Below are 20,371 nucleotides of genomic sequence, written 5' to 3' on the forward strand. Positions count from 1 at the left end.
CTGACTGCTCCTCTTTTTAACCTGCCTCACCCAGCTCTTCTCTGACCTACTTTGATATAATTTCTATAGTTGTAATAGGGATAGTCTCTAAGGAGTTTCCATGATGTTAGAGAACAGTCTCCCAACATCCTCAATGAAAAGGGGGACTGATGCTAAACATTCCATTTTTAAATAAGAAAACTGAGTCCTAGGAGGTGCTTGACAAAGAGAATCTATGACTCAATGGTAGATAAGCTACAGGAGACTAAATTTTATAGCTGTCACCCCAATTTATCTTCTGGTTTAACTGAATCAATTTCAGAGGTTAAATATTTCAAATATTTTAAAATATGCAAAAAGAAAAGAAAATCCTAGAAAATAACACTGTAGTTATTTTAGTTCCAGAAAATAAACTGATAGCAAGTACACACATTTTACTGAAAAACTGGCTCACACATTTAAAATAAATTTAAATAAAAATGGCCCAGGCTTTACTGACATATGATAAAAATGAATGAATAAACTCCCTGATCTTTAATCCAATTTAGTAATAGACTTCTAGATTCCTGGGACTTAGATCTAGCCCTAGGGAAAACTGTGAAGTAATAGAGATGCCTTTGGGGGCCCACATGCACAACTCCTTTGCCTTTATCCCTATGATTCTATGTCTGGTATTGCCTTTCCACTTGCCTCTTTATAAAATTGTATTGGCAAGAAAGAACTGAATAAATGAACATAGTAGTATAAAAAGGGTTCAATATATACTGATTCAAGAATTTTGGGGGTTCCTTCCTGCTATGATATTCTGATTTCGTCACAGTCTATGCTATTTTCCATTCAACAGAGAACAATATGTTAAGTTAAAGGAATTAGTATCTAATTATAAAATTTCAGGCCTGAGTGATTCAGATGGGGAAGGCTTTACTTGCATTGCTGCAATATTACATTTGTAGCCAGCTTCTTTTGCCTACTCACAAAACCAGCCTTAGTTCTAGATCTCATAATAGTACAGCTTCCTATTAAATAATTGTACCCACTTTCAGCTAGTTCATTTCCTCCCCGAACCTGAGGAAATTACTGGCTTACATGTCTCTGACATGAAAATTTAAGACAAGATAAATTTTGAGGAACAGAGACACGAAAAGATAGCAATTGTGGAAGCAAGATGGATCAACAGTTGTTGACTCAGGCTTTCTCATCATATGGGGTCTACATTTTTTAGCTAGGGTTATATAACGAGATAATACAGATTTTTAGAAGACTGCAACAGAAATTCTGAATAATCCAAAATCAAAGATTATCACAAATTTTAAAAACCTTAACATCTTGAGAAAAAAAGCTGACTTAAATAATGAGCTAAGCTAAAAAATCCAGGAAAAGAGGTATAGATTAAACATAATAAACTATGTGCACTTGGCTTACTAGCAAAATAAATCAGCCTATAAAAATTTGCAGTAAAAAATTCAGTAGCCAGAAAACCAGAAATAGAAGAGAAAAGCTGAACAGTAATAGAGATGCGGAATAAGTGGTTGTAATTTACAAATAAATGAGTATCGAATTTTATCTTTTATCCAGTTATACTGTTAAATATACATTCTTTGCCATTTTCCAACTCCTACTGCATGCAGTTCTTAGAAATTTCACATAGAACTAAACATTTTTCTGTAAATAATCTCATACTACCATCATTTTGTTTGGTTTTGTTTTCCTTAAATAGCTACCTATTACTGAAAGTAATGCTTTCAGAAGAAAATGCCTGCTTCATAACGCACTTACATGTAGTTTCTTTTTTCCAAGTTTCTTTGACCAAGGTCCTCCAAGTTTATATTTGAGGATACAAATGAAAATAATTATGTGCATAGGGCCAAAGACAATTGTGCTAAAATTATTAAGGACTTAATCTTATCTAGAGTTACCCTAAATGTGCTAGTAAATTACATTAAAGTATGAGAAAAATGCAAAAGGCATGTCCTAAAGTTCCATTTAAGGAAATCAGCTTAGGCAGTATTTCCAAACACTAACGGAACATTTAAAATCAGACACCACTTTAAACGATAAAGTAAATAAGTTAAATACAGAAAAGCAAGTAATTTTTCTATTCACTTTGAGGAAAATCCCAAAGCTAGCTAACACTCTAAAGGATAAAATATAAATTTAAAGTTTTCTAATTTTTCTAGGTATATAAACATACATCCATATTCTATGGCCATTCTCCCTTTTTGTGTTTGATCATAATAGAAAAATGAGGATGTGAACAAAAAGTAAAGAAAAAATAATTCATTTTATTAAAGAGTGAGCAATGGTAGGTGGTGATACTGAACGCAGTGCTGTGCCACTGTTTAGGAAGGGGGCACACATGATGAATATTACTCCTGAAAGGGCCTTCTTAGTGATTTTGAGGACTAAAAAATTTGCAAGTTTCTTGGAAGTTAGCTAAGAAAGTTTTGTGAGCATTAAAGCTGATATCCAACCAGAAAAACAATTCTACCTCCCAAAATAAAGTGTTTGTTTAAATCAGGAAATTCGGAAGCTGATAAATACTAAAACCGAACATGTACACTGCAATTCATCTAATTTTGTGATGTAGCCTTTGAATAAACTTATTACAGCCCATCTTATTTTCACTGAAGCAATTTTTAGTGATTTCCTTCTAATCAAAGTCTTGGAACTTACTTTCAAAGGGATGGGACATCCTTAAAATGAAGCCTTTTCCATAACTAAATCCTATTAAAAAGGAGCCAAGGGGAACTTGTCATATTCTTCTCAAAGATGTTCATATTGACAACAAATTGTAGCAAGAGCCCAGGGCTTGTAAGAAACACAGAAATATTTTACTTATAATGTTCTTTTTGATTTCGCCTTAACTGGTATGTCTATCTCTCCCATTAAGCAAAGAAGATAATTGTTTGGTGACAGATAATATAGCAGAAAATGATCATAGGGAAATAGAGAACCACAGCTCTACTGAGCTTATTGAAATAGTCAGCATTACCCACCATAGGTAAATTAACCTAATAAAGACGTGAACTGAAAGTGTGGGAACGCAGGCACTCAGGCGGGCCCCACTGGTATTTCTGCTGGGTTAATATTTAAAATCTCTCACAAAGGACTAAGTTGTGAGAAATTGAAAATTTCAGTAGGTAGCAATGTTCATGGAGCTTTCCTCTTTATAATACTCCCCAGTCTGTTTTGGTCCACGATTTAATAAAGCAGCAGATATAACAGCTTTGAGTTCCTGGGTACCTTGTGTGTTTGAAGATACTACTAGCCACGGAGTGACTGCCCCCAGCATCTTCTCACCAATGCTGATAGTTACAAACAGGGACCGTATTTTAGGGAGAAGATATAAATTATGGTGCGTAGAATGAGGAAAAATGTAAGTCTGTTTAAATATTTTATAAAGATCTCTTTCTCCTCCTTTCTCATTTTCTTTCACCTAGGGCCTCTGGGTCCTCATATTGGAGTGACCAACCAAAGGGCAGTTGGCAGAAAGACCACTGTCCCAGCAAAGGCCTTCAGACTCAGTGGAGAAAAAGCAAGATGCTTTGACCATCACTTACTGGGATGACAACATGATCATCATCAATCAAAGTAGACTTGTAGATTAAACGTACAGATATTTAAACTGTTTTTAGCCCATGGAAAAATAGCAAAACTCCTCTATTTTACATATAGAAGTTTTTCCATGTAAGTTATTTTTCTGAGTCAATAATCAGTGGTATATAAAATGGGACCAGAAAATATCAAGACTAATATCATATGCAAAAAAAAAAAAAAAAAAAAAAAAAAAAAAAAAAAAAAAACCTCTGCCATTGTATTATTCTTCAAACGCTTGTATTTTACTTAAATAAAATGTACAACCAAAACATTTAATTGTACCTCTAATATTTAAGGCTCCGAAAATGTCTAAATAATTAAGCCTAAGATACTTTTGGGGTGAGGGGAGCTGGTATGACAGCTAAAGACATTTAAGACATTTTCCTAGTAAGGGTCTTCTTTTTTTTTGGAGGCAGAGTTTCCCTTGTTGCATAGGCTGGAGGGCAGTGGCGTGTTCTCAGCTCACTGCAACCTCCACCTCCCGGGTTCAAGCGATTCTCCTGCCTCAGCTTCCTGAGTAGCCGGCATTAGAGTCGTGCACCACCACACCTGGCTAATTTTTGTATTATTAGTAGAGATGAGGTTTCACCATGTTGGCCAGGCTCGTCTTGAAGTCCTGACCTCATGTGATCCACCTGCCTCGGCCTCCCAAACTGTGGGGAGTACAGGCATGAGCCACTGCGCCTGGCCAGTAACATTTTTTATATGTATAGCTCCATTCTGCTTCTCTCAAAAACCAAATCACACAATAGGGAACCAGATAAGTTAGCAGGGGCCGAGGGACCATAGGATATCATTGTTTTCACACCTCCCAAACCAAAAGTTAAAATAGGAATAACTTAAGATCACAATGGCAATTATGTTTTTCTGTAAGAAAATAATGGAATTGAAAAATTTGAAATTTATGTAAAAATTCAATTTGTAAAAATAAAAAAAGGTTTCCTTATTTTTTGGTAAATGTTGTAGATATATATAATTCGTGAATTCTAGATGTCCCTGTAACATGTTAAATTATCCTTTTAAATAGAAAAAAATCATTGATAATTTGGAAAACAAAACTTACTTAGATTATAGAAGAACCATGTTTTTCTATTTTGCGTGATATATATCTTTTGTTATATTTTTGGCTACATGATTGCCTAGCACATTATATTCCATTTATTTAACATAATATAATTGAATACCTATGCTTGTTCATGAAATAAAACTGCACAAGTTGCATATCTTTTGATGAGCTCAGAATTAGATTCAGCATCTGAGGTTGCCTCAAACAGCTTTACAAATTTGTTATGCCTTAAGTAGAAACTTTAGCTGGGGCTGCAGGTGAGGGGAAGAAAGGTATGAAGTAATATTAATGTATTTCTAAGGTTGTTGAATTTATTTAGATAACAAGTAGTAGTGGATGCTACAAAAGTCAAAAGAGTATAGTAATGCGAAATTATGTATTATCACAGAAGTCATAGTTTTAGTTGCTGAACTTTAAACATAAACTTTATTAATCTGCTAAGTCCCATGTGGGTGAATACCTGTAGCTGGAGGACTTAACTTTTGACCTCTGGGTATCACCGCATGGTGGGGAGGGGGTAGGGTGGGACAAACAAAAACACCACCCCCTGCCCCTTGGAAAGACCATAAATTAAGATACCAATGAATTCATTATTTAATGTTTCACTTTTCTTAATATGTGTACCAAATACTAAGCAACATGTTTGTGCTGGAATGCCATCTGAAATCAAGATTGAAATTAATATATAAATATAATATTTCAATGACATAAAGCTATAATGATACAAAGAATTAATATATATCTGAGAATCTCCTATGATCTATCTAGTCTTTATTTTTCTGTATACGTTTCAGGTTGACCTACTTCCTGGGAATTAGCTATAGCCAATATAATGCATACTTCAAATAATGTCTTGGTTTCACTAGCTGAAATAAAAAGAAATCCAAAGGCACCCTGTTCTTGGTTACACGTGATTGTCTACCTGATGCTACTCAACCAGACTGACTCTCCTTTAAATGACTTACTGTTTGAATTTTGTGGGAATCCCGGCAAGGAGGATGGACCGTTCATTCCAGGGAGAAGGACTGGAGGAAGGCCGGGGAGTCCTGGGTAGGCTGCTGGCAGGCTGATGCCATGGAGGGCACTGCTGTCCATCATGCCTGGCTGCTGTACCGTCAAGCCCAGCACGTCTGAAGCTTTCTTAATACGATCAAGTTCTTGCTGGGCCATCAGCTGCCGAACCGTGGTCGGAGCTAAGTAATCTTTCTCGCGATCGAGCTGACTGCCAACAGTCTCCCTCACTTTTGAAATGTGCTGTTTGGAGAAAATGTGATCTCTGATGGACAGACGGGCAGAGTACTTCACCCCGCAGAGCGTACACTCTGGTTTGGTGCCTTCCGTTCCGCTTTGATTGATCACGAAAGGCTTCCCTATGTTGATTTTAAATTTCTTTTCCTTGGCCCTTGCATTTTGGAACCACACCTGGACCACGCGTTTGGGCAGACCAATCTCATTCCCTAGCATTTCACATTCCTGCATGGTTGGAGTTCGGTAGTCACTGAAGCAAGCCTTGAGAACCTTGAGCTGAAGATTGCTCATTTGCGTTCGAAAACGCTTGTGACCCGGCCGATCGTTACTTTTGGATTTAAAGGGATTGCTGGACCCAAATGGATTTGGGGAGCTCGGGTCCGCTATGCTGGACGTTTCGCTGCGGTCGGCGTTGTCATCCGGGTCATCCGTGATGTAAAAGCTTTGGTCGTGGTCGCCATCTTTGTCATTGAAATGGATGGATGGGCTCGTGAGAGAAAAGAGAAACTTGTCATCACAGACCTCCGTGGTAGGCGTGGTTGCGGCTTTTGGCAGTGTGTCCAGAGTTTTCGGCTCTTTGGGAGACAAAGCCGGTTTCACGTCTCCGGAGCTTCCTGTGGTGCTTTCCATCTCAGCGTTTCCCTCGTCTCCCGTGGTGGCGTCACTGATTGCCGTATTAATCGACGACGTCTCATCAAAATCGGTTTTGTTTTGATCATACCCAGCCTCAGCAGGAGGGGCGTTTAAATTCTCTACATCCTCAGGACACTCTGCTTTAAAAGAAGAAGGGCTTAAAAGATTCTTCGGCGACAGCTCTGCCGTCTTACTTACGGGGGTTGACACTGTAGAAGCCAATTCATTCTCACTTGAGAGATCAATTTTAGTTAACGGCAAAGATGGGTAATCAAAATAAATGTATTTCTGTGGGCTTTCTCCCCCATCCTCGGTGGATATTAAAGGGCTTGGTGGCAAGCTGTAACCCGCCTGCTTTCCTTCATTCCAGTGGCGGGAGCGAATGTGGCTTTCCAAGGCCGACTTTGCTTTAAACAGGGCTCGGCAGAACGGACACCGTTTGTGAGACTGCGCTGGACCCACCGCCCGGAACTGGCCTTTCCTCTCCCGCGCTCGTGTATTCTGGAACCAGACTTGCACGACCCTTTTTTTCAGCCCGACCTCGCGTGCGATGTGATCGAGCATTTTTCTGGTAGGATTGGAATCCAGCAAGTATTTTTCATAGAGGATTTCCAGCTGTTCCGGGGTGATCGTGGTTCTCAAGCGTTTATCGCGGTGTTGGTCTTCACCACTATTCCCTCCTTCTTTTTCACTGCAGTTATTATCTTCTTTATCGTCCAGTTTCCTTTTTAGGGAAGCAGCAACGGTTGTGGGGGCTGTGGCATGGGAGGAACTGGCCTGAGGTGGCATTTGAGAGAGGGAACTGCCCAGCAGTTGTCCAGTCATCAGCGGATTGTTGGGGTCGAATATCATGTAGGGCATGTCCATGGGCCTTTCCAAGAACGGAGAGTGAAGGAATTGGTTTTGAGCAGCGAGGAAGTGCATGTGCTGGTGTTCCTGCCAGAGTTCCAGAGTTGGGAAGGCAACTGTACACTGGTCACACTGGTATTGTAGTAACTGTGGAGGTAGACTGTTCTGGAGAGACGTCATGGAAATTTGCAGTGGACTGGAAGGGACCGGGGTTTGAGAGGCCGAGGGAGGTCTTCCAATAAGTTGGGGTTGTTTTGGTGGCTGTGGCTGTGGCTGTGGCTGGGCTGTGGATGCCTGCGGTGGGTCTGAGGAAGTCAATGCTAATGGCAGGGCTGGTTTGGTGCCTTGAGAAGGGGGAGAGGGGTCACTCTGCTTTGGCTTTTCTGTGGGATACTCGGGTTTTGGAGAAGTCTTCTCAGGTTCTGGTTTGGGTGATGGAATCAAGGGAGTGCTGGTCCCAGAGCCAGAACTTGCTACAGGGGCAGCAGTGTTTTTGGCTGCATCCGTTTGGCCAGACACTGTGCAATGCTTGTACACCACTTGATCGGTGGCATCCATGGAGTCTTCTGTTTGGCTTTCATCTTGGGCATCATCATCTTCATCCTTGTAACACTGCTTTTTCTGATGTGTAATCAAGTCAAAGATCCTGGGGAAAACCACATTGCACTTTTTACACTGGTACTGCATGTTGCTTGTTCGAATGTACCGTTCATTGGTGAGTTCTCTTTTTTCATTATCTTTTGTTTCTGCTTGATTCTCATAACTCTTTCGTGCTTTCTGACGAGCATTCTGGAACCATACAACAATAACCCGGGTAGGTAGATTGAGAACTGTGGAGAGTTGTTCTATTTCATCATCTTTTGGGTAAGCATTTGTGTCAAAAAAGTCTTGCAGAACCCTAAGCTGGTAGTCAGTAAATCTCGTTCTAGAAGACCTTTTACTGAATGATGCATCAGATTTGTAATGTTCTAAAGAGGTGGGCTGTGGATCAATTCTGATATCTTCTAAAACCGTTATAGGAGGGTTACTGAAGTTGTACGGTGAATCCTTATTTCTCTGTCGTTCCTTAAAAAGTGTATTTCGAAACCAGTGTTTGATAACTTTTTGGGAGAGGCCAGATTTCTCTGCCATCTCTTGGATCTGTTCTTCACTTGGAGAATTATTGATGTCAAAATAAGCCCTCAGGATTTTTAGTTGATCATCTGTAATTCTTGTCCGTGGGCGTTTGAACTGAGAATGTCTCAAGAAGTTGGGATCTAATCCGAGCTGCTGCTGGCAAAGTTGGGTGAGGTCTGCAGAGAGCGCGTCCATCTGTGGCAGCTGCAGGGCAAGCTGGGGAGGAAGTGCAGGGTGCTGCACAGGCTGCATCATAATGGAAGGAAAGAGTGGCAGGTCCAGAGAAACAGGCAGCTGGACCTGCGGGGGAGCAGAAGGTGGAGGAGGTGGGGGAGGTGGAGGAGGAGGAGGGGGTGGTGGTGGTGGCGGGGGAGGAGTGGGTGGTGGAGCTTGCAGAGGAGTAGAAACTGTATTGGGGATCTTTACAGGACCCATAGAAGAAGGCTGTGGAGGAGCCGGAGGCAAGGGAGGAGGGGGGGGTGGGGGGGGTGGCGTTTCTGGAGAAGATGGAGAAATTGGATAAAGCTTGTCATAGGCCTCCCTGTATTGACGAGCAAATTTTTCTAGTGTTCCATATGGAAAAAATTGCCCATGTACATGTTCTTGGTGACTCTTTAAAATAAGAACATTGGAAAACAATTTGCCACATGTTCCACATTCTAGTTTGTCAGTGTTTTCGCCTTCACCACTTTTGCCCTTCTTCTGTACCTTCTGCCTGTTTTCGTTATACTGAATGACCAGTTCAAAACCAAAGTTTTCCAATAATGCTTTGGCAGCATTTCCTCTGGCTCCTGAAGCTATTCGGGGTGGTGGGATGGATGGTTCCAAGGATTTTTGCTTCTTCGTGTCTTTGCCTTCTTTGAGTCCTTCACCTTCACTTATAAATTCCTGCTTTGGTTTTTCTGGCTTTTCAGCAATCTCTTCTGCCTCCTTATAAGATGGCATGTCCTTTATGATTTGGCAGTCTGCACTCGCTATGTTACTTTGCTCTTGTTTCAGTAATTTGCTTGCCTGCTGTTGCTGCTGCTGCTGTGGAGGTGGCGGCTGCTGCTGCTGTTTTTGAGGCTGCAGCTGGGGCTGTGTGGCTTGGTATTGTTGTGCTTGTTGCTGCAGTATCTGGAGTTGAGTTTGGCCAACGTGATGTTGGGTTTGAATCTGCTGCTTTAGGTCTTCAAGCAAGGAGCCAGCCATTCCTGTCATGCCAGGCATCCCAAATGTGGCAGAGCCTGGCAAGCCCAAATCTGGCCCCAAGCTAAACTCCGTCCCAGGTATGTAGAATGGAAAGAGAAACTGAGGCTGCTGAAACTGCAGCAGTGCTTCTGGGGTCATGGGAAAATGAGGCAAAAAGGCTGGGTTTAGGAACTGAGGCTGAAAGAATGCGGCTTGCTGTTGTAACTCGTGCTGTAGTTGCATCTGAATTTGTGCTGGTGACTGTGGTGGGTGATGTGTTGGTTGAGCAGAAATTAACTCAGGAGTTTGCTTTTTATTTAATTCTTTGGCATCTAAATGGGTATCTTTGCTGTTTACGGCTGCTAAACTCATGGAATCTAACATCCCTTGGCCAGGGCTGTTAACATTCCCTGCAATGCTGTGCCCACCAGCCACAGGGCCACCAGGCTCCAGCTTTGCAGCCCTAGCCTTTGTCTGGTGGAGTACAGACCTCATGTGGATTTCCAGTGTGGAGCTTTGGCTGTATGCAACATTGCAGATGCTGCACTTGTAGGGTTTGTTATCTGTGTTGCTGTTGGTTTCTTGTGGAACAGGACTGGAGGCTTCCTGCAAAACTTTTTTCAACTTATGCAAGTGAGAAACTGAATTATAGTGGACCAAGAGAATGTTCTTTTGGGTGAATGACTCTTTACACACTGTACATTTATATGGACGAGATGGATCAAGGAATTTTTCCATTGTAAAATTGGGCCCTTTTCTAAAAGGTAAGGTCCGCTTTGGTTCAGAGCCCATGTCATCTGGGATAGAGCTACTGTCACTTCCTATAGGACTTGCTTTCCCTTCGTGGTCCACCTCATACTCTCTCTCCATTTCCTGCTCTAGGCCATGGTCATCCTGGGCCATAGTTTCGCTCTCCGCCCACAGTTCACCATTCACGGGCAAGGAGGCATACAGCTGTTGAAGTTCAGCTTCACTCAGTTCAGGGTGGCCTGCTTCCAAGTGTTTTTTTAAAGCCTGGAATGTACGGAAACTGCGCTGGCAGAGATTACACATTGTCGCAGCCCGAATTGCATGATACTGGGAATGTATCTGAAGCTTCTGCATAGTTTTGAAAGCCAAGCTGCAATGGTTACAGCGATACTTATAGACATGGCGGTCAGAAACAGAGAGCGGTTGCCTTTTTTGCTGTTCATTTAATTGATCTTGCAGTGTGTCAGGGATTTTCACATCCTTACTGCTATTTTTATTCCATTCTGACGCTTCCAAGGGTTCTTTAGTTGGTTTCTGCTCCTCATTCTTTACTTCTACATTAGCCTTTGAATCCTCAAGACCTGCCATGCTTTTGTCATCCGTTGGACTTTCACCTATTAGGAAAAAGCACAAACATTTCTCTTAGAATAAGAAAACCTACTCCTTAAGTGTTAATAAATATTATAAATAGGAGCCTCTAAAGGCTTCCGCTTAACTGATTCTTTGAAGAAACGTTTTCTGAGCAACTACTATGCGGCAAGCACTGGGCTGGGTACTGTGGATATAAAGGCAAGCAAGAAATCACCCCTGACCTCAAGAAATTTCAGAAAAGGGAAGAAAGCAAGTCAACGGTCATTACAGTATGCTGCAATTAGTATGATACTAAGGCTATCCCTTGGTGTTCATGAATTAGATCACAGAATTTTGCTGAGTGTCTGACACTTGGGTTCCCTGAGGTCACTTACAGATAACCAGATACAAAATATGAATTGGAAAATATGGCTCTTTGAAATGGCATACATTTTCCCCCACGCTTTACAAAAATCTTTCGATAGTAATAATCTTTTCACACCACCACAAATTCAAGCCCCTAAACGTGTTGCCGAAGGTTTTGATAATAAGATTGCATACCTGAATATTTCCCAGACCCCTCTGCTGTCATGGCTGCCGGTGTGTCCCGCTCTGATTTCTCAGAGGCAGCTGCTGGCAGTAGCATACTGTTTGGCATCATCACATCAGGGACAGGCACCTTTGAAAACCAAGGGGTTTTATGTTAAAGGTACCCCAGAAATCACAAATTCCATCACGTCACTCTTTTGCCGGTAGCGTATCTCATGTACATTTTTTTTTAACCAAAGCAGGGATGTTTTGTGGATGTTACAGATCAGTGCCATACCTTCAAACTTTAGATCAATGCTGTGGCAGTGTTGTAGTCTTTTTACCATTATTATATGGTTTAAAGGTTTTTGTAGGTTTATTTTTTATAATGATAATGAATAAAGTTTGAAACACAAGGTACCCACTGGGATTATTTGATGAACACTATAGATATAAAAAGAAGACTGCAAAATATGTTCTTTACTAAGCTATGCCTCATGCCATATTTTTTCCAAGCAAAAGAGATCACAATGGGTTTGGGTATGATTACTATAACATGGGCAATAATAGATATTTAAGTAGCTCTGGAGAAATACATTTCTGTAAACCACTAATTACAGATTTCATATTGATACCCTGACACAGATTATGTCATACATGCATCAGTATTTGGTATCCTTACTGTCATAAGCAGCTTCTCCACACAATCTGGAGACACACTGTGCAAATGCGTCAGATGCAGCTGGAGATGCATTTTGTTGCTGAGGACATCCTGGCAGAGAGGACAGCAGATGACCGGCTGCACCGAGTGCTGTGACAGGACATGCATCTGGATGCGACTTTGGTCCCTACTATTGTAGTTACAATAAGGACATTGATAGAACTGGAAAATATTGAATAAACATGGCCACTATTAGTTAATGTATTTCTTATTGACACATAATAGTTGTATTTTGGCGGTACATGTGATATTTTGATATATGCTTACAATGTGTAATCATCAGGGTAACTGAGATTTTCATCACCTCAAACATTCATTATTTCTTGTGCTGAGACCACTCCAAATCTTCTCTTCTAGCTATTTCAACATAGTTAATGTATTCTGATGACTTCAGAGCAGCAGAAATAATACCAAGAGCCAGGTGTGGTGGCTCACACCTGTTATCCCAGGACTTTGGGAGGCCAAGGCCGGTGGATCACCTAAGGTCAGGAGTTCGAGACCAGCCTGGCTAACATGGCGACAGCCTGACCATCTCTACTAAAAATACAAAAATTAGCCAGGCATGGTAACGTGTGCCCATAATCCCAACTATTAGGGGGTCTGAGGCAGGAGGATCTCTTGAAACTGGGAGGCGGAGGTTGCAGTGAGCCGAGATTGTGCCACTGCACTCTGGCCTGGGCAACAGAGCGAGACACCATCTCAAAAAAACCAAAAAGAATACCAGAAGTTAATTATATTGCCAATTGCAATGTCTACATACATTTCAACAGCACGGAAACATTTGGTACTTTAAAACTATCAGCAGCAATAAAAAAAATACAGATTTACACAGCAAAGGGGAAAAATGTATTTACCTGTTCATGACAGAATTTATTGTCCTCTGTAGGTTTTGACCTTTTTGTTGCAACATCCTCTTCTTTTGCCAGCAGGAGATGCTGGGTACCCCCTGCCACACTGACTTTCAGCTCCTTCTCTGGTGTGATTATCCCTGATTCCCAAAAAGAATAGAACAACTCAATTTAAAAACACAATGTCAAAATGAGAAAAATTATGTTGTTCAAACAGTTGTGATGCTAAACACACTGAATCATAAAAAGAGCCAACAAGCAATTTTAAATAATACTAATCTCAAAAGGCAAAAAGAACACTTTTTTTGTCCTGTTAGTGGACTTTATAAATATATTTTAAAATGCACTCCTGTCTCATGTTTAGATAACCCTAGGTGGCCTTGAAAGATTCATCAATAACACATGCTCTCTAGTGTCTCAGAATGCCTTTACCACATTAAAGCAAATCTACTCCCATTCACAAATACTAACTTAAAAAAATCATTATTTTTACTAACATTTAATTACCTATCTCTTTTCTAAAATTCATTGACACTTAAAAGATTTCAAAATTCTGATAAGGGCTGACTGGTTGTAATTCAGAAACTTAAATACTAATTTAATGCTATGAATGGATTTAAAAACTGAAAGGATTTAAAAATTAAGCATATATATCAGCTGCTGCTATCAGTGATTTACTCTTTACTGTAGGTATTTCAGCAGTTGGCGGTAGATATAACATTTAGTACAAATCTCAAGAAGACAATGGTTTCGTGAGGTTAATCCAAATATTTGGTGTTAAAAATGATTTAAAATTTTGCCCAGACGAGCAGTGTTATGTGTAGGAGCCTCATACACATCAAAGAAAATAGTGCAATTCTAATTTCCCAATCTAACAGAAAATTCTTTCCAGCATCAATTTGCCCGATAATCTCCTCCGTGAGGCTAGATATTACAGAGACATTGGGTAGGCATGTCACATACATCTCATGACAAACACAAAACCTCATTTACCAGCCATTCCAATCTCATCATAGCACGGCATCATCTGACCTTTTTTCTGCTGTTTATTATGAGTATTTCTAATTTTAACTTTCAATTTTCACCATCTTCCACTCAATTTGCAACTAAATTATTTCCAGGGTGAGGACACTATCACTGGACAACTGGGTGCAAATACATCTTGAAATGCAATGAAGCTAAACCATTGATTGCTATCAGACCCCGCGTAAATATATAGTCCAGGCGTAATCTGATTGTATGCTGTGCATGAAGATTTATCTTGATTTTTTTTCAATACACATAAGGCTCATATAAATGAACAAATTGCACCTTATTGCAGAATAACCCAGTTTTAATTTAGAAATAAGGTCAAGGATGTTATGGAAACAAAGTAAAAATAAACAAAAAAATACATTCTATTTCAACTGTAGCTAGAGATGCATGTTTTATACCTTATAAATAGCTTCAGAAATTTCAAATTCAGGAAGAAATATAAAAGTAAGAGTGATTCCATGCAGACCAAAATTAAAATAGAATTTAAATGATATCATGACAATAATTTTATTTTCTTGGGGTTCATGGTAGATACAGAATTAATACAAAGTTTTCATCAGATTATACTGACACTGATTTCTAGATTTACAAGCACTAGAATTTATTTGAATTGGTACATTTGTCTTCATATATATGTGTTGAAGAAATTTAGATTTTTTTAGATATTTAAAAAAAAATTTATGGTATTTGAATTTGAATAAGCTAAATTCAGGAAAGACTGAAAAGCTTCATTACATTGATTTTAAAATGCCCAAGTATTTCATATCCAAAGATATGTCAAAATAGGAAAGTTGTAAGTCCTATGATCTTGTCATAATTAACTCTGGAATCAAAAAATATAGTTTTCTTTCTCACAGCTGAATATACTTTGGAACATTGTTTTAAAAGTATTAAAAATAAACATTGAATAAAACAATATGATATTTTATATTTTCAAATAAAACTTACTGCTTAAAATGTCAGTCCAAGTTGTATAAAATCATTGCCATTTAAATCAGCCAATGTCTATCAATTGCCTTCTCCTATGAGATGTTTCTTTAAAAGGTCCCCCACTAATAAGTAAGACTTTGTTTCTTTAGGAGAATACTCTGTCATATCCCTCTATCATTCTTTTGTGTACATGGTAGAATTGGACATGACCAATAAGTTGATCCACATCCCTGTGCTATCAAAGACTGTCACACACAAGTTAAAAGAGAATTTCCGTGACTTTGTTGCTTGCAGGCCCTTTGGATCATCAGAAATAGAATAAATCTTTCAGAAACTTCTAAATCTATTAAATGTATGCTATGGACTCATTTCCATAAGCATATATAATGTATATTTTATTCTCATACTGACATTGTCAAGGATCAAAAAAAGTATTGATTTTAAGATCTGAAACATTTTACTAAGCCTACACACTGGTGTACATATTTGGTATATTAATACCATCTATGTTAAGAATATATTGATTTTCTTTTTATGCATATTAATATTCATCAAAAATATAATTGCTTTTGAATTTAGTAATGTTCTCTGGCGTTTCAAAAAAGTCAGAGTTAAGTTTTAGGGTCACTATCATATGGCTGTTGCACCAACTGTTGGCTACAGTATTCAACACAGTATGTGTCAGTCTCAAAAGTTTTCAGACTAATTAAACCATAATCTTAATATAAGCCAGGAGCCTCCTAAACATTATTTCACTTGAAATTGTAAAGAAGTTATAAATAAATCTAGAACATCAAACGTTAGTTAGGTACCTCAAAAATGCAAGGCACTGATAGTAAGAGGAAGGAGAGAATACTGAGATGTGGTAACATGACAAAATCAGACTCTAGAGGATGAGGCAAGTCATCAGGATTGTTTGTGAAGAGGAAGGATGTTACATTCTATGCATGTATGCCTTTCTTACTCAAAGGGATACTATCTCAGGTTTCATATTATGGCATCCCCGGTAAATCATAGAAAATCAACTTTGGGATCTTTTCTTTAAGTTGTTTTATCCTGGAAATGCCTATTAAGTAAGGGCCAATTAATTTGAGGAAAATTGTGATTAAGTTTTGTGATTGCTTATAGTTTATGTTGGCAACTTTATTTGAAATAAACCCTGTTTGTTAACCCAAATTGGAAAAAAATTTTAAAATAGGATCCTAATTTATTTTGTGTTGTTGAGGACAGCACAATATTCTCAAAAAACAATGCCATTTTAATTTATTTTAACAAAAAAATGAAGTCTAATTACAAATAAGCATGCCAAATAGATGAAAAAATGATTATCTGTCAGTTATGGGATTATTTAACTTGCATGAGATTGCTAATATAAAAATGACATAATTCATTTCAATGCAGATGCCGCCTACTTAATAATTTTCAATCCCTAAAATACAGAAGGCTGTAAAATGGTTTATGCTCATAACAAGTTAGAAAAATCCAATAACTCACATGTACTTGAAGCAAATTTTGAAAAAAAAAACAATAAAACAAAGTACTGAGTTATTATTAATGAGTCAATGTATTTAATAAAGTTTGAATACTATAAAACTATAAAACTTGGATATAACAGAAGATGTTATTCAACTCCAAATAATTATAAATTATAATTACCAGTACAGTATTCTCTCTAATGAGACTAGAATGAAAGGATAATTTTAATTGCAATAATGAAGGTTAATTTCCATCTTTCCTCATGTTTACTCCCTTATTAAAAAGTGGTCCCCTTAGCCAAGGCAGAGACATATTACATTTTCAATGCAAATGTATTAATCTGGATAAACTCTGTATTAATTCTTGTACTGCACAGAGCTATAATTTGGATTATAATTAATCTAAAGTGGCACTAGATTTAAATGACAATATAAATGAGGCATTAGAAAGCTTTTCTATTATGAATGAATATTCAACACATATAACTTGCATATTGCCAAGTCTCATGTTGAAAGCTCTCCTCCTGCAGATTAATGTCAGCAACATAGCACAACAGCTTAACACAAACATAGTCTCCCTAACATATGTTAATTCGTTCCTATGTATGTTAAAGTTGGGTCAAACTGCCTTCCCATCTAACATATTAAGATAGTGATTAATTTGTAAGCTTGCTAGTATTTTTTTTACATTTATGATACAGATAAAGAAAAACAATAAATAGAAGTAGTTGTTCAGTCATTAGAAATACATACAAGGGAAAAAATCCATGTAATAATTTTTTAAACCTAAAAACATTCAATTTAGAAGGCAGAAAACTTAGTCAAATGTTCGTGTTACTTGTCAACCACAAGAACTGTCTTGAAGGCTGGAAGATTTTAGAGCTAAATATTTGCATTTCAGCAATTGCTTTTAGTTGGTCCTTGCTTAGAGCTTATTTTTATTTTTTTAATTTATTATTTATTTTTTATTTTTTCCCATTTATTTATTTTATTGCATTTTAGGTTTTGCGGTACATGTGAAGAACATGCAAGATTGTTGCATAGGTACACACGTGGCAGTGTGATTTGCTGCCTTCCTCCCCATCACCTACATCTGGCATCTCTCCCCTTGCTATCTCTCCCCAGCTCCCCACCCCCCACCGTCCCTCCCCTATTTCCCCCCTACTGACCCCAGTGTGTAGTGCTCCCCTCCCTGTGTCCATGTGTTCTCATTGTTCAACATCCACCTACGAGTGAGAACATGCGGTGTTTGATCTTCTGTTAGAGCTCATTTTTAATCCCTGTAGATAAACCTAGGAAGGCATTTCTATGGGGATAAAATTTGTTTTAAATAACTACCATTATACAATTATCTGTATCCTCTCATATGCCCACGTCCTGTCTGGATGGTACAATTAGGTGCCCAAGAAAGAACAATAATTCATCAGGCCATTAGGGAGTGATTGAGCCCACTACTTTTGTGGAGCAGTAAGTGGCACTGGTAAAGACAGAGCCTTGGCATCTGTGGTATGTTCCAGGCCAGATTCTTTCCTCAATAGTAAAATTAGATTCGTTTTTCTAGAGATTCCCAGAATCCATCCTTTACAAGGTATTGGATATTAGATATTTAGGACTTGGCATAATGTCATATACCTCCATATTACATGGTCATTGGATTAACATAAATATGATAACTCTGTTACACATTCTTCTGAAGAATGAGAAGAATATATTCTGCAATCTATTTTGGTAATACTATGTTAAAGATACCACTGAATATAGAGAGAATCTTGCCCTCCCTGACCCAGGCAAGCAGTTCATTTGATGAGGTCCATCACAGAAAGTGAACAAACCGCCTTGCAATTTCCAATCTTTTCCAAATAAAGTTTAGATGGTACTGTCTTTCACATGAACTTATCACTAGGTACTTCTAATTCCTCCTCAGTAACTTCAGGAGCCAATCTACTAATATACAGCTATGGCTTCTTTTCACATTGCTTGCGGCTCAACACCAACCTTAGATCTTCTTTGTTTAAGTCAAATTAGAATCATATGTTAGACACTATATCCTAGGAGAAAATCTCAGTGGCATTTTTCTTACTGGCCTCCTGAAAGAAATTTAGTACTGAATAGTGTGGGGAGGGGAGCAGAGAGGCCCTTCAGATAATTTTTAAAGGGAATGCATAACTTCGATATGCAAAGACTGAATTACAAATGTGAGATGATTCCGGTTTAAATAAACTTGCATGTAAAAATGATACTTTTTGCATAACCCAATGTCTTCATAGTGAATACAAGCTCCTTCATATGCGGCTGTCACTGGAATTCAAGGAAAAGATAGATGACTACCTGAAACTAATAGGCTTGAACCCGTTTCAGCACTTCTTCTGCTTCAATGAGTCCAACATAATAAAACTAGGTATAGCGTGCAGCAAAAGTAGCCAATGTAATATTCATTGCAACCATAGATTTCCATCTCATACATACAAAGCATGGATGAAGTCATATATTTGCCAAATCAAACACAGAAAAAGCCTTAGGTATCCACACCAGATGCTGGCCTAGGGTTTGTTTGTGCACAAGTAAATGTCATGACACGAAGGTTTGTTTTCAAAGACAGTAGCTTTCATTACTGGGATTTGTCTATTCTAGAAGATCAAAATTACCCAGCACCTAATCCCTTTTCAATGATATTTCCTCTTTCTTAGGCTGAATCATCTGTAAACTTTTTCACTGGATTTTGTTTGAAATACCTCAAATAGATGCCCTAAAAAAGGGCAAATTCCTGAGTGTAAGTTGTAAAAAAGCAAGAAAAAATAGCATTTATTTTTAGGGTTACGTGGTTTTGTGGGGGATTACATGTGACTGAATGACAAAATTCAAGTGATATCTAATCCAATGCTTATGAAAAATTAATATGCCATCAGAGGAATCACAAGTATAGCTAAGATTAATGAAAGGCGCTTAAAAAATTACAAGCACACAAACTGATTTGATTAAAAAATAATCTCACTGGTCGTCCTGTAATATTCTTCAACTTATCCACATCTATTCTGTCAGATGGTTATGATTAAAAATAGGTCAATGGGAGGCTACTGATAGAAATCACATGTAAAATGCACATGCAATGAATAGTAGTGGGGATGTTCAGACAGTTTAAAATGAATAAAAGCTTTTAATAAGTTTTGTAGGGTGGGGGGATGGTGAAGGAAGAGTTGATGGCAGGGAACGGAACTAGGGAAATGCCAAGGTGAAAGATTCTCGCATCTTTGCATCTTACCAGAGTCTTTATTAGAGTTTTTGCCTTCACTATTGTCTCTCTCATTTGTGTCTTTTTCATCCTCCTCGGCCACTGCTGTAGGCTTAATAGCTCCTTCTGCCTCCTCACTTTGTTCTTCTGTTAAGAAAGGCAGACCAGTCAGCAGAACTGAAAACCCAAAATGCATACTGAAATAAACTAAGTGACCACTTGAAAACTTTGTTATTTATGACTCATCTACATATATTCACACTCAGCTGAGAACACACATTTATGCAAAACTCTAAACTGATCATGCTGACTGTGCCAATGCCAATTTTTGAATTGAAAGGATCTTCTTTAGAGGATCCATTGAGAGGATGGGCCTATACTAAATTAAAACAAATTCTTTTTTAGTACAGTTTAAGCTGAAACATATTTAAAAATTGGGAATAAGGCAATTCTGTGATTTCAAGAGCAGAACTTTGTAACAACATGAACCCATGTTCCATGGACTGGGATAGGTGTCAGAAAAAAAAAAAAAAACAGATTCTTAGAAAAAAACCTTAAATAATGTCGTAACAATGGGTTAAATATAGGACAGGTGTCACTCCCACTTTCAGAATCCAGACTCTGAAG

General features: G+C 38.4%; 1 protein-coding gene across 3 annotated transcripts in view; it reads right to left on the minus strand.

Annotated features, from left to right (window-relative positions):
* The window catches only part of ZFHX4 (zinc finger homeobox 4), a 186,512-nt gene that overhangs the window by 5,648 nt on the left and 160,493 nt on the right, over positions 1–20,371 (minus strand). For all 3 annotated transcript variants that reach the window (XM_032250915.1, XM_032250897.1, XM_032250905.1), the window contains exons 6-10: positions 19,775–19,891; positions 13,082–13,215; positions 12,189–12,389; positions 11,540–11,657; positions 5,608–11,022 (exon numbers count right to left, since the gene is read on the minus strand). In XM_032250915.1, coding sequence (XP_032106806.1) covers positions 5,608–11,022; positions 11,540–11,657; positions 12,189–12,389; positions 13,082–13,215; positions 19,775–19,891 — 5,985 coding nt within the window. The remainder of the gene's footprint in view (positions 1–5,607; positions 11,023–11,539; positions 11,658–12,188; positions 12,390–13,081; positions 13,216–19,774; positions 19,892–20,371) is intronic.

This window comes from Sapajus apella, unplaced genomic scaffold, assembly GCF_009761245.1.
Source record: "Sapajus apella isolate SASKATOON/1434 unplaced genomic scaffold, GSC_monkey_1.0 scaffold3, whole genome shotgun sequence".
Classification (NCBI taxonomy): Eukaryota; Metazoa; Chordata; class Mammalia; order Primates; family Cebidae; genus Sapajus; species Sapajus apella.